The sequence below is a fragment of the Lytechinus pictus genome, chromosome 4 (genome assembly GCF_037042905.1).
Source record: "Lytechinus pictus isolate F3 Inbred chromosome 4, Lp3.0, whole genome shotgun sequence".
NCBI classification, from domain to species: domain Eukaryota; kingdom Metazoa; phylum Echinodermata; class Echinoidea; order Temnopleuroida; family Toxopneustidae; genus Lytechinus; species Lytechinus pictus.
This window is the reverse complement of record NC_087248.1, coordinates 2,053,416-2,068,526: the sequence shown is the minus strand read 5'-3', so window position 1 is coordinate 2,068,526 and position 15,111 is coordinate 2,053,416. Positions and strand designations below refer to the sequence as shown.

The 15,111-nt window shown below is 36.4% G+C and overlaps 1 protein-coding gene across 1 annotated transcript in view; it reads right to left on the bottom strand.

The window, feature by feature from the left end:
* Positions 1-467: 467 nt before the first annotated feature.
* LOC129259187 (metal regulatory transcription factor 1-like) overlaps positions 468-15,111 on the bottom strand; it is a 21,857-nt gene continuing 7,213 nt past the window's right edge. Inside the window, exons 2-8 of the mRNA XM_054897489.2 lie at positions 8,330-8,461; positions 6,373-6,446; positions 5,362-5,636; positions 4,687-4,797; positions 3,981-4,113; positions 3,443-3,660; positions 468-2,277 (exon numbers count right to left, since the gene is read on the bottom strand). Coding sequence (XP_054753464.2) covers positions 1,342-2,277; positions 3,443-3,660; positions 3,981-4,113; positions 4,687-4,797; positions 5,362-5,636; positions 6,373-6,446; positions 8,330-8,461 — 1,879 coding nt within the window. The 3' untranslated portion in view covers positions 468-1,341. The remainder of the gene's footprint in view (positions 2,278-3,442; positions 3,661-3,980; positions 4,114-4,686; positions 4,798-5,361; positions 5,637-6,372; positions 6,447-8,329; positions 8,462-15,111) is intronic.

Below are 15,111 nucleotides of genomic sequence, written 5' to 3'. Positions count from 1 at the left end.
AAAGCCAGCAGTTTCAACATATAAAGTGCATGTTTGTTTAACGTATTTTCTATATACGATGTCGATTCATAGTTTTCTTGACATTTCAGTAAACTTATTTTTGTTTGCAAAGGACATTGTGCAAATTTCCTGAAGAAAAAATTATGACATCGATGGATTTCCGTATACTTGAGATTAGTCAGATCAATCGTAGCTCTTTGTAAGACGGGGCCCTAAATTGACTTATCTGAATACATGTAATAGGGAACTTATGATTGGATTTTGGTTTAATACTGTAAAGATTAAAACTGAAGGATTCTGGAGCAAATATCACACAAGAAAATATCATGGTACCTTAATAGATAGCATGTATGTTGCAATATGATGAAGTTTCACCGTCATCATCATCATCATCATCATATTCCCATTTAAACATGATTTCAAGGACAACAAAATAAAGTATGAGGAATGCATACACTAATCTTGAATTACTTATAACAAAAGAATCAATTTTAAACAGAACATATCAGGAGACAAAGTGATAAGCATTAAGTCAACTATTGAGTAAAAATTTTCACTTTCTAAACTCATCAAAAGGCTTTGGATCACAGAAATTCTGGCATACACAAGATATGATTCTAAATATAGAACATTATCAATTCTTGCTGATTTCATTTTTAAAAATCATCTTTGCATGCACCAGAAATTTCAATATCAAAGAAAATAATAGTCTTTAGAAAAAGTGATGGCAAGAAAGAGCTAAGAGAATGGAAATGATTTGTAAGACATCTGAAATATTGACAATGGCGGATAGAGAGACCTATTTATTTTGTTCTCATGGTCTATGCATAGATAGGATTGTAAATATAAACAAACACCTTGCTTTGTACAATGTAGTATAGGACTAACCATATTTTTGTTGAAGTTTATATTTTGCATTTGTTTATAATCATTTGCAAAATATAATAATGCCAGAAAATATATTTTACAAAAATTCCAGAGGACAAAAAAAAACAAATAAAGTACAAACGCCAGGAAAGTGAAAATAAATTTTTCAAAATATATCACAGTGAAATTTGATATATATTTGCCATTCTTTTTCACTTTTCTTTTTTGGCTCTCGGGGAAAATACCCTAGAATTAGTTCACAGTGGATGCAGTCACACACCAACAGACTGGCTTGAGATATCAATATATCTCAGCAACTTGAAATAAAGTGATATTTTGTCAAGTTTCTTGCTGGGATAGTGCAAGTCTGCACTCAAACACCTCAGAATTACAGGTGGTATAGCTTTTATGGACATAACTTGAAGACAGGATCTAACAATTGCAAATACTGAAGATATGGGAAGCTGAGAAGTGCTAACTCTGATCCTCTACCATGCCAGATAGTATACTTTCAATGTTTCTGATCTGGGACCTGACTTCATGCTTGCAGTCGCACTCACACATACAACTACATTTGTTACAAATCTTGGAAGTGTCTCCTGACTCAGATAGGAGAGGCTGGGAGTAATCAAGCGGTTGGGAAACATCGCTGCTCAAGAGTTCATTGATGAAGGCTTCTGTTGAACAACTGTTGCTTCTTTCTGGAGCCCGCACAACTGGTACATCATGGTTTTTCTCCCGACTTGAAACAGCGTCGGCAGATGGAGCAGAGAAGACATCGTCTGAAAGCTGGCTGCTTGTGCTTGGTGGACCATGTATCAAGTTAGGGGTCTCAGCAAGCGTTGCAGGAATCGACTTGACTGTATTAACAGTTGAGGTCGGCGCAGCATTGGCCACTGTTGGTGCTTGGTATACAATATGCTGTCCTGCTGGAACCGTAGACATGGCTGTACCATTTAGCTGTGTTTGTAAGGTACCTAGCTGGGGCTGGGGTGGTTGCATTATAACACTTTGAAGGGGTATGCCCATACCCTGAGCCATTTCTAGTGGTACCATCTGTGCACCGACTAGATTGCCGGTTGTAAAGTACTGAGGGATGAGATAGGTGTTGGAAAGCCCTGTGGCACCAGGTGTCTGCACCAAGGTACCACCTGCAGGGGGTAATCCACCTAAGATCTGAATGCCACCCTGGGGAGTGATTGAGACTGGTAAAGCAGTGGGCTGGGCTGGATGCTGACGTGCAGGAATGACCTGGGGTGGGGCTTGAGGCTGAGGCGGCGCTACTGTCAAAGTCCGTTCGTCGGTGGCGATACCTCCTGTGATGAAGTGAACTTGAGGGTGCATCTGAGGTTGAATTACTGAGCTAGGTGGATTGGTGGTAGCACTGGATGCGGAAGCAGGTTGTTGTAACTGTTTAAAAAAATATTTAAAAAAAACCAAAATAGAACATAACGGTAATTACCTATCAGTTACATGCTTCAAAACATGATTGTTATCACAGAAAAAAATATACCAAAAACATTTCCAATTTCTCCTACTCTTCTTCATTCCAAATTCAAATTTGTGTTGAACCTGACAGCAGTTCAGGTTTCTTTATCCACTCTGTTTTGTGGGTGGCCAATCATCCCCAGTTCCAAATCTAGTATTATCAGAGCTGCCAAGTTGTATTTTGCATTTTCAGTATTCTTATCCCCCCAAATCAGTATTTTGACAAAAAAATCAGTATTTTTACCGTGTGAGATAAATATTTTGTATTTTTCCAAAAAAAAGTGTATTTCATAATAAAATGCTTGGCGCACTCGCCCATCACGGCGCTCAAGCTGCATGCAAGCTAAAATGCGCACTGCTCTTGCAGATGAAAAAAAAAACCATTGAAACTTGTGTATATCTCACCCTGGTTTTTACAAAATGATTGAAAAAAAAACAAGTTACCTGAAATTACATTGATCTAATAACCATATTTGTGTACGTTTTATGAAATAGAGACATATAGAGATGATTTTTCTCAATAAATTACGATTTTGTAAAAAAAAAAAAAAAACGTACTGCCGTATTTTGGTTGCAAAAACGTACTAAATACGGCTAAATGGTACTGGTTGGCAGGTCTGTATTATGGACCTGGCTCATAGAACTTTGATACCTTGGTTTAACTTTAAAAAAGAAACAAAACCTTGACCTGTTATACATTCATCATCTTTGACTTCTAATTAGCTAGATTGCCCATATCAGGAAGACTGATATGAAATCAGACAAGAAAATAATTCAAAAGACAAACCTGCGACTATTGCCAACATGCCTTTAGAAGGGCGCCAGCTAACTCAATCAACACATTTGACAGTTCAACCCCTGCCATATTCAATTGATCAGTTGTCTAATCATGAGGGTTGGAATACAGATATATAGTTATGATTAGAATTAAGGTTAGGCTTAGATTTAATACAAAATACATATTTAAAGAATTCATACAGGCTTACTGCCTGGACAAATCAACCTGAACTTTCAGACGGCATTTGAGTTTACAGAGCTTTCCAATGTGCCCAGTTACCCTGGCCCAATTTAGAAACACCCCTCTTACTTTAGCAGTCAGCTGCATAGATTGCTGCACAGGTTGTTGAACTGCCGCTGGTTGAGTGGTTTGTGGTTTAGGCACCAGAGTCTGCAGGACATCGGGTGTGATAACCAGCTGGGTAGGAGCTGATGAAGATGAGCCGCCCTGGTTGATGGTGATGACAAGGTTCTGGTTTCCATCCCCAGTAGGAACATTTTGGACTGTCACAGTCTGGGCAGTGGAAGCTGTGGATGATACAGGTCAAATATTACCAATTGTTTTCTATTTTTATGGATAATAACCACCATGGATGATTACATTCCATGGAACATAATAGTCCTTTTAGATTAAGGATTCAATATTTGTTACATTCTATTGGTTAGCTAAAATTCAGGCCTGTAAGAGACTCAAAACAAAGTTATGAAACATTGCACTGAGAGCTTTTAACATTACAAAATTTATGTATTTGCAAAAAATGCACAATCAGCCCCCCCCCCCAAGTCTTTGATCCCCATGACCTTTGACATTTGACCCTCAGCATTATACAGTCTAGATGATTGTTTACCTGCTTTAGAGACCTCCTGCTTGACCTGCATCTGAGTTTCAGCTTGGGGTATCTGTATGGAAGGTGGGAGCGCAGCCATAGGGGGAGCCTGTAAAACAATCGGCTGACCATTCTCTAAAGTGATGTCTTGAATCTGCAAGTATTTCAAGTTTATAAATTATCAAAGTTAAAGTGGAGTGATAAGTAAAATATTGAAAATAAACATGTAATTTTGAGAGCGAGTGTGTAATGGTGTCCAGACAAGTACATGAACATGTGTCAGGATTAGTGGGGGGGGGGGGGGGAGAAGGGGACAGCAGAATGAGGATAAGACAGGTGGAGTTGTAAGAAATGAGAAACACTGACAGGCAGAATATGAGGGGTAAGAGAGAGACACACAAATGGTAATTTATTTCCCCGCCCTACTGTGACAGTGTGATCTGAGAAACAAATGCTATTACCATGGCAACACATGTTTATGGACCATAACCAGAGGGTGGGGTAGGAAAGGGAGTTCTTCTTATTAATATAATGCACCCACATACATGTAGCCATGTACTTGACTAATTTCATTATACCGGTCATATGTTCTTTCATCACATCATCTTCTTTATGCATTGTAAAATACTACTTTGGTTATGATGTGCTCAATAAAGTATTATATACTGTTATTCTTGTTGGAAGCAGCAAACATTTACGGTCAAATTGTTCATATAAGCCAACCTACCTTTGGTGTTTCGCTAGAGGAAGCTTGGATGACTTCAGTGGAGGAAGATATACCCATACCAAGAACTCCACTCAATGTGTTAAGTATCTGAGCAGCCACCTCATTGCTAGCCTGTAGTCAAAATTAATGAGAATGATATGATAAACTCCTGAATAAAACACCAAGGCTCATACTCAAAGCTATGAAGGATTATATAGTATATTGTTATCATAGCACAGTCCAATTTCCTACAGATCTATATTCTGTAATAACTGCTGTTCAAAATTTGTGAGGTATGGGATTTTTTATAACTCTCCAAATGAATTCCTATCATCTCCTTATTGCACATGTAAAATTATATGCTCAGGAGACTCTTGCATATAAGAACAACTCTGGCCAATTTTTTGTTGTCAGAGTTTTTCACTGTGTTATTGTCAATGGTATAAGTTTGATTGTGTCTCAGTTTCTGTTTATTTGCCAAAGTTTTTCTGGCAAAAGTTTTATGCAACAGGCCACAGATGTCACATTGCTGCTTCCGTCGACATTTTCCTGCAATCCAACACTGGAAGTGGACTAAACACTGCCAAATAAACATGGTGAGCAAGATTTTGACTCACATCCTGGCTCTGCAACATGAATACATGTAGAAATATGGATCCACGAATTCAGCACTGCACAATCAAGTCACCAATTTACCTGAACGACTTGCTCTTCCAAGGACTGCTCATCGTTACCGCTCTCAGCTACATCTCCATCATCACCATCTCCACCATCACCCCCAGGGCTATCACCTCCTCCCAATGCCTCCCCCTCCTCCTCCTCCCCTTCATCCTGATGATCTCCATCGGCCTCCATCGTGGAGCCACTAGCAGCATCCTGCTTCTCATGTCCCTTCTGATGGCTCTTGAGACTGTACTGTGTGGTGAAGGCACGCTTGCAGCCGAACTGTGGGCAGATGAATGGTTTCTCACCTGGAGAAACAAGAGAATTATTCAGCAAGAAATATCATTGTTGCGGCAATTGAGGTTAATGGGGACCCGGCAGGAATCTATTCCTGGAAACACAGAAGCGTGCAACACCTGCACTGCCTAAGCTGGTGTAGAGCAGAGAGTTTCCATAAAGTGATTAGTGCTAGAAGGATAATTATTATTATCATTAATGCAGGCAAAAAACCCTCAGAACTTGCAGATCAACAGTTGTACAGTGTATACACAAACAGACACTAACTGGTACATGCACATTTATATCAACAAGTGGGTTTTGAGTTAAGTCTACCCCCAAGTTCAAAGTGACCGTGTCAATTCAGGAAGCAATTGAAAAGAGATTATCGTCCTCGCATTTTGGACGTGAAACAAGATAATGGTGATATTAAAATGGGCATAGTTTGTGCAGATTTTTATTGAGATTTTCCAGAAATCTTTCCATGCATCTATCTCATATGATTTTACTTCAATTTTTGCTCTGCATCAAAAATTAATTAGGCCGGACCACAAAATGATGTTTCTTTGCCCTGAATGCATGGCTTTCTGTTCAATACACCTGGACATCGATGACATCATCAAACTTACAATTTGGACCTTGACTGGGAAACATTCCACTTCATTACACAAACATTGTTATCAATTTAATGCAAGAGAGAGCAATAGAGAGAGAGAGAGAGAGAGGAGAAGAGAGGACTACATGAACATGCTACTCTGGCAAAGTTACCTGTATGGGTTCGTATGTGTGTCTTAAGATGATGACTGGCAACGAATGCCTTTCCACAGCTTACAAAGTCACACCTGTGCGGAGATGAATTGAGAGAATGTGAAAATAAAATTAAAGTACACAAGTTTCCAGTACACACCAAGTACTTATAATGACCAGCTATAACATCAGTGCAAGTACAACTTAATACAGTTACATGTAGTACAACTTTTCTTGAATAGTTCATAATGTAGAACTTTTGTTGTTCAGGGTACATGTAGTTTCAGTGATGCTAATTTTGGCTTAAGAAGTGAAAATCTGCTACACGGTACAATATACATTCATGACATTAAATGTAGAGTGGGGTTGAATTGTGCAGTGTACATCCATTTGAAACAAACCCAGTAAAAAAATACCAAAAAAATTATTAAAAAATCAATGCACATGAACGAGAAGGAAAGCAAAAAAAAGTACTCCTGTAACAGAGAAAATTATCATTTTCAGACTTTAAAAAACCAACAATTATAAACATTTAGCTTCAAGATGAGAAAACTTTCACCAATCACATGTTGTGAAAGAATCCCTGTGAATTAAAAAAAGTTCATTCACATTATAACAAAAACACTTTTTTTGTACAATATTGTAAAATGTACCTGTGACATTCCAATATTCCAATGTGTTCTTAAACAAACAAAATAAAAAGAAATTAGAAAACTCAGACCAACTGCGCACTTCTTTCATAAGACCCAACCCAGTTCCAACAATGAACATGCATGTGATGTACGTGTGAAAATGACGTCAATGCAGTAATAATTTAATAACAAAACTTGCTCATCTTGAGCCGGACATCTGGTTCGACATGATGAACATATTAATTTACTTTACAAGGATGAGTAAAGGGGAATGCAAGTAGGTTACTAACAGTCCAAGGGTTTAGACAATCCACCTGTCTTTTCATTCATTAAAAAACAGGGATACTGTGATCACTGCGATGGCTTTCAATCTAATGGACTTCCAACAAAAAGAAATCACCTGCTCACTTCAATTAAAGGCTACATAAAGTTGTAACTCAACTCCATGCGATATTACAGTTGTACAGTATGTACAATTAAATCAGTTTTATTTGATTCAAGTCAAATGTCAGTACACTGTCAATTTCTCTTATCATTTCCTTAAATCTTTAAAAGAATCAATCATAAAACCTTGGGCTTTATACTTCCTTGTGACAAAAAAATTGATGAGTTTTACTTTTTTACAGTGCTTCCGACAATATACAGTGTACAGACTATAATAATCATACTTTATGGGACTACATGGATTCTGCTAGGAGTAATGTTTACACTGTACACTTGCTCCCAAAATGCACTGCATGCACTGTGCATTAATGCAATTCATGCAATTGTAGTTTGTACTGAGTTGTGTACACTTCCTTCCTCCTCTTTAAAATAATGTTTCTTCAATTCTTCTGTTTGTTTGTAAACATACATGTACTATTAAAGTTCAACTTACTTAAAATGACCCTGAAAATTTGCAATGCATGGAAAAGCTTAATGCATCTGAGCACTACTCGTCTCTATGTTACTCGTCTCTATGTTAGGTCTTTATTTTAGGTCTTTAAATTCTTTCCTCCGTACACGTGCTTTCATCACATTAAAATATCATGCCAAGAAAACACGTTCCCTCTATAAAAAATCTCTGAAACTGATACACATGTATGTATACATGACATGAACAGTATGTTCTATAAAATAATCCGTTGGCTTCTCACAAGAAGGGATTATTTCATGCCCCTTTTAATTATTTGCTGATATTTTGAGTTTTACTTGAAATGTCAAAATAATTTTTGCATCACTGGATAGCCTCCGATGAAATCTTTCAATAGTTGAACAAAGAAATACAAATCATATTATAAAATTACCCTAAGTCCCTTCTTGCGGGAAGCTAACGAATTGTAAATTGTACATGTATGTATACTCACTTATAAGGGCGTTCTCCCGTGTGTGTTCGTACATGTTTTCTAAGATCACTGAGTGTAGTGAATACCTTGCTACATCCTTCCTCATCACAGTTAAATGTGGTTCCTGTATGGATCCTCTGGTGAGCTTTCAGCCTGTAATAAATTAACAAAGAATTATTAAGTTCCAATTCATTAAAAACAAAACAAAATGATATTACATATACAGACAAAGAGACAAAAATTTCATTTAAACATCAGTAAATACAAATTAAAGTTTGCAAATAATTGTAACAATATGAAGAGAAAACGGGAAAGTGCATTATTTAAAGGTTGTATTCTCATAGCATTGGTCGGTTATTAACCCTAATACTCAAAGAATATTTCAAAGCTTGTAATTACCAGGGAGGAGCCATTATAGCCCCCCCCCCCCCGAGATCTCAGCCATGGGTTGCTCGATTGCCTCAAAATTTTGCAGAAGGGTCAAGAATTATGTAATCTACAAAGTTGTATAGTTAAATTTAAGAAAGTTCTTTTATTAAAAATATAATACTAATTAATATATGCTAATTTCTGTGAGAAATCAGAGATTTTGGTATTTCTCACTGAATAAAGCCTCTGGAATGGCAATTTTTGGTATAGTGTATACGTCTTTCATGACTCCCTCATCAATTCCTGAAAGAAAAAGATAGTTTGTGGTAATTATTACTTGTGTATTTTATTGTTTTTCAATAATAGTATTTCTTTGTTTTTCGTCAAGCATTTTCAAATGCGTATATGTGGGTGTGTGTGTGTCATGAAATTTCATTTCGATATATTGAGGCGTTAGGGAGTACCGACAAAAATTTGACAGGGGGGCCATTATGCCCCCCCCCCCTGGAGTATTAGGGTCAAACCCTTTGGGATCCAATTTACCAAAACTAAACATACAGTGTAAGTTGAGGGTTTTCAGTTACCGGTAATTACTTGTTCAAACTTTCCAGAAGGGACTATAGAAAATCAATCTAGATTAAAAAAAAAAACCTTCACATGGAAGCAACGTTCATCTTTGAGATGAACATGTACAGTGTATTTTATAATGTGTATCCAGTCTACACTGTACACGTACACATACTGTACATGCTGCAGACAATGGAAGGTTTACTCCCGGGGGGGGGGGGGGGGGCAGTCAAATATATTGTTGTACACACGCATGACCAAAAAAATGCGTTTAAAGGGGTGTTTTTTCAGTTTTGGAAGTGGGCTGCGCGTGCACTCGTTAAGGGTATAAAAAAACACTGATTTTCAAGAAAAAGGGTGGTTTTGAAAGACTGGTCAATCGCGGGGTCAAACGTAAAGGGTATCTTTTTTTCCCAAAGCTTTATTTTAAAGACTAGCCAAACATGTTTAGGGTATGTTTTTTCCCCAGGGGTCATAATTCTGGCGACAACTTGTTTAGGGGGTTGTTTTGCACACGGAGAAAAACCTGTTTGGTTTTTTTTTTGAAATTTGGTCACGCGTGTGTACAGCAATACATTTGACTGCCCCCCCCCCCGGGTTTACAGTCCGTAACCATTAAAAAAGAAAAAAAGAAAGGAGAAAATACAAGATAAACAAGGATAATGATCATGTGCCAAAAAGGAAAGTAAAACATGAAACTGATTCCAATATTAAGAATAAAGACTAAAGAGCAATTTTTAGTTTCCTTTTTATAATTCACAGTATAAAGCCACAATGTACATGTAATCTGGGAATACCAAGTTTAAGTCCTGTATTATGAGCATGTAGGCCTACATATGACTGTACTTGTAGTTACATTTATTGAAGTTAATACACTTAACATCATACATGTAGGGCCAAAAGGCCCGCTGAAATGTTACTTGTGTCTGTTGATGGTACATACTGTACATACATGTATATATGTACAGTATGCTGGTCTAAATCTAAGGCATTTTCCAAGAAAAGGTCACCCGAGGAGACAAAATTTCATCTCTATTTTTTTAAGAAGTTATGTTTGGTGGAAATAAGAAAGCCCAAATGTTGAATTTAAAAATGTCATTAAGAAAACTATGAAAATATGTGGGGCACCTACCGGTAATTTGCGTAATTGGTAAATTGGGTGTTAACCTACATTGTATGGGACAATTATAAAAACTCATAGAAAATCAAAGCATAACTTGTGAGATTTAATCATAAGTGGGACATGGTCCTGGGGGGGGGGGGGTGGGGCACTTCCATTGACGAGTGGATACCATGCGCGACCATTTTCCACATTCTGAAAATGCACCCCTTATTCAAGTATTGGCATGTGAAACCCTACCCTTAACAAGTATTGGAAACAAAACGATACCCTTGGCAAGTATTCCCTGAATTGAACCCCTATAAAACAAGTACAGCGATATTTCAATGTCACAGACGTCGGTTTTACCTTTACCTACATCATTGGGCTTGGTACCTCCCACACCTCACCCAAATCAGACTATAAACACGTAGCGTTGACTGTTGGGCAAAAAGTTCATCCTTTATATAATATTTTAGTCTTTTTACCCTCACAAATTTGACCCTAAACACATAGCTTTCCTTGCGAAATAGATACCCTTTTTTCATTATTTTAGTGTTTCTTACACCCTTATTACGTTACGTACGTAACATGCCCTATCTTGAAAAAGACATCCTTTTTACGGACATGGACCCCTGAACAGCTTATTACTTTTGACTTTTTTCCCCTCAAAAGTTTTGAGGGGAAAATAGTTGTGTCACCTAATGCAATATGCAAATGAGGTCTCAAGTGTCAAAGGATGAAATGTACCATATATACATGTAACATTTTGAGGAAGCTTTATTTCTCAGAATACAATACTTGTATTGTTGCATCTGTAGGAAGTTCTACCAGTAATTTATTGAGTACCGGTATGAAAATGTTATTCCACAAAATGTTTCAAAAATTTATCTTACTTTTTAATAAAGATTTACCAGGTAATTAAAAAAATGTTACGTTCATGGCATCAGATGTTACGTATGGGACATTTGTACACGATGTCAATGGGGAAATGCATATCAAATTGGTGTACAAAGTGAATGGAGAAACAAATTTTAAGATGCACTCCAAAAAGTGATTTATTTACCTTTTCTTTAGTTTCTAAAGACTGATTTGTGATAAATATTGAATACTGAAAATGATTAAAGCAAAAAAAAAAAAAATTGTGAAAATTGAAAAATTTGAAAAAACTCAACACAATACATGTACCCCGTACCTTAGCAATTCATGAAAACATGAAAATCTAGATTTTTTTTTATTGAAATGGCTAATTTCCTTTTCAGTTATATCAAATATGCACTAGAACATTTTAAAAGAAAAAAAACCTCTCAGTTATTTACTTATTTCCATATTTGAAATTATTTGAATTTTTTAAATTATGGGGAAAAGTGTATGGGGACAAAATGTCCCATACATAATGCGTTGAGTTCTTTGTTTAATTAGAGTCTGTATAAGGGTTTTGCCTTTAAGACATGAAACTTGCCTTTGATATACCTAAGTGTTATGACTTGTTATCACACAAGTTTAATACAAGTTGTCAAATCAAATGCTTTCAGAGAATTCTCAACTTGAAAAAAAAAATTAAAGTCAAGGTCATATGTCACAATTTTTTGCACGATTACGGTATTCTTCTAGATATCTACATGTACATGTACCATCATAAGAGTATTCAATCTAAAGTCATTTAACACTATTTTTCAGGTCATAACAGCCTTTGAAATGTCCCATACATGTACGTAACACACGCAAGTTCTTGGATAAAACCCATTGCAAAATGCAGACTATAAAGGCCCGTATTCTGAAGTCAGGTTTAACTGTATTAAACCATGGTCTAACCATAGAGATGTATACTAATTACATTAGAGTGCGGAGTCGCCATAGGCGCGCGTACTTAACGTCTGTGATTGCGCGGAGCATGGTCGGCCATTGCTCGATAGGTCTAGATTCGCAAAAGTACCCGGATGTACACATAGCTCGTACGTTGTAACGCTGAGAAAAGGGATGCTGTCTCCGGCTTTTATCTTGAAGAAAGGAATCCAACCTCATTACAATTAAAAATATGAAAGACAAATTGTATCTCAATAAACTATTAGTGTGATTACATGGGAATTCTGCTATTAATTTGTCTTTTTATCTGGATTCTCGGGATGAAATTCTCTATACAGTGTATTTACGATTACCTGCCACTGATGCCTGCTAGGCCTATAGATAATAACAGTAAGTATTGATAATATGACATATCTAAGTAGAAAAAAATTAAACATACAACATTAAAAGTAAATTTTGACAATCATTTCAAAAGACAGTGAATTAGCCCATCTTCTCCGGACTTCCCTATCTTTGGCTTTAATGATACATCAGCCTTTGGGCTTTTTTGGCACATTCCTTCGTCCACATGATTCCGTGTTCTCATGACCAATTTTTTTATGATGGATATAATTTTGTAAATTTAATTTATTTCAACTCCATTCGTTTCACTTCACCTCAATTCATTTTTTTTTCATTCAAACATAATACAAAGTAATATATATCGGATAGGCTCTACAATTTTACAGATGAATATTCTTATCTCGTAAAAAAACCAGTTGGCCTGTAAATTGAGCATCAAATGACCAACTGCATGAAACTTGCATTAATTTGTATGAAGTATATACTAGTTTGTTTTAAATGTACAATAATTTGTATAAGCGTTTTGATCTTTGATTACTATTTTATTAGCAAGTATAGAGTATTTAAAGGGCATCTTATTAATTTTACATCATGGTGAGCCTCCCGTTACACCATCAATGGTAAAACTATATTGGGTTTTCAGTGCACTTGTTAATTTTTTTTTCTCATAGGAACATGATAAATTCCCTAAATCTGCAGGCCTATATCGCACCGAAAATGAAATTGTTCAAAATTTTTTGCTTTTAATACCCTTCTATTTAAGTTAGAATCGGTTTATTTTATTCGCTTTTTAGGGGGTGGGGTGTAATTAAAGGGACATACGCACCCGGAAGAAAATTCACAATCAAAATAAAAGTATACAAGTACAGGGGGCTCGACTGGACCCCTCCCTGACAGGTATCACTTGAGGTTAAAATTAGGATCACTCAACAGCCAACAATAATTGTATTATCTTATTCCAAGTATTTGTCAGTTTTACAATAGGCCTATTATTGCTTGATATGTTTGGTTTTTGTACTCACAATTTTGCAAAACTTTTTTATTTTAAGTTTTATTAGGATTGCAATAGATGTATCTCAAGATATTTGTTATCAATTGGTTTTATACACTCAGTTGTAGTAATAATATTCTTTGTAGTATAGTACAAATTATAATTATAACTCACTCCCGCTCTGTTTCTTCTCCTCTCCTCCTTCTTCCATACCTTAATTATTATTCGATCCTTGATTTGTTCACATAAGTGTCAAATCAAAGGATTAAACACCAGCGATATGTCAACAGAGTAACAGAGTATTTCAGCCATCAGTATATTATTTCAGCCGGGGGGGGGGGGGTCAAGTCTAGATTTCCAGAAAATCAAAGAGAAACTCTTTTATGTTGCGTTAAACACGCATTGTAATTTGTTTATCATGTTATTTGCAAGGCAATACTGTAAACATAATTTCCCCCATTAGGCCTCCTGTACATTACAAAATTGTACAACTGCATGCGCGTTTTTGATATGCAAATTTTGCTGTCAACAAACTTTTCTACATTGATTTGCACGTAAGAAAGTAATTAAAATGATCTGATGGTTGCCAACATTGGAAATCTAAATCATATAACTTATAGATTCATCAATTAACTGGACCAATGCGTAAATCATTTTCAAATACTATCAATAAAAAGTAATTTTATGACTCACGAGTTATTGTGATGACGGTTACATCGACATAAATCCATGGGGAAAAGGAGTTATGCCCATATGATTTCTATGGGTAGATCTATATACATGTATGTATGGAAAATAAATTATAACAAATATTCTAAAAAATGAAGAAATAAATTATCAGCATCATGGTTATTATGAAACTACTTGAAAAAATGCAATTGTGTTTTATATCAATATTGTGTCTCAGATCAGGCGCAGATCAAGGATTTTCCAAAAGGGGGAGCCGGGGGTGGATAATTCAAGGGGGGGGGTACACTTGTGTTTTAACGGCATTTAACATTACAAATTTTAACTGTGCCTCTCAAAATTGGGGGGGGGGGTACAAGCTGGCTCTGCCCCCTCCCCCTTCGATCCGCCAGTGTCTCAAATGCATTAGACACTGTTATATGGCCTGTAGGCCAAGTTAGGCTTTCTTGACTAAATTTCTGAGGTCATGAAACTTGAACACCATGTTAAATTTGTTAATCAGGACTCCCTAGAACAATATGCCCAGGCCTACATGTTATTTTTAATACTCATCCCTTCCAAATCATTAGAAAATAACAGTCACATTAGTGTATCGAAATGTTATGACCAAAACAAAAACAATTGGGGATGTCTATCATTGGCCTGTATAGGCCTATTATGCACTATTGATATTCCTATATAGGCATTTTTGTTCTCAGTTTCGTTAGATTTTTTGTTAATTTAAACTGTAATTCTGTACATTTAATACTATTTAACTTTTCCATTTGCTTTCGCGCTCATATGTCACCATTTTGTTCCGTTTCTGTGCTATCACAGTACATGGCCCATAGGTACTGTACGCGCATGGCAGGCTGCGAAGACCTATCGAGTAATGGCGGCCGGTCTCCGCGTAATCACAGCGATTTGACGAAGTACGCCCTCTAGCGTTATTAGTATATATCT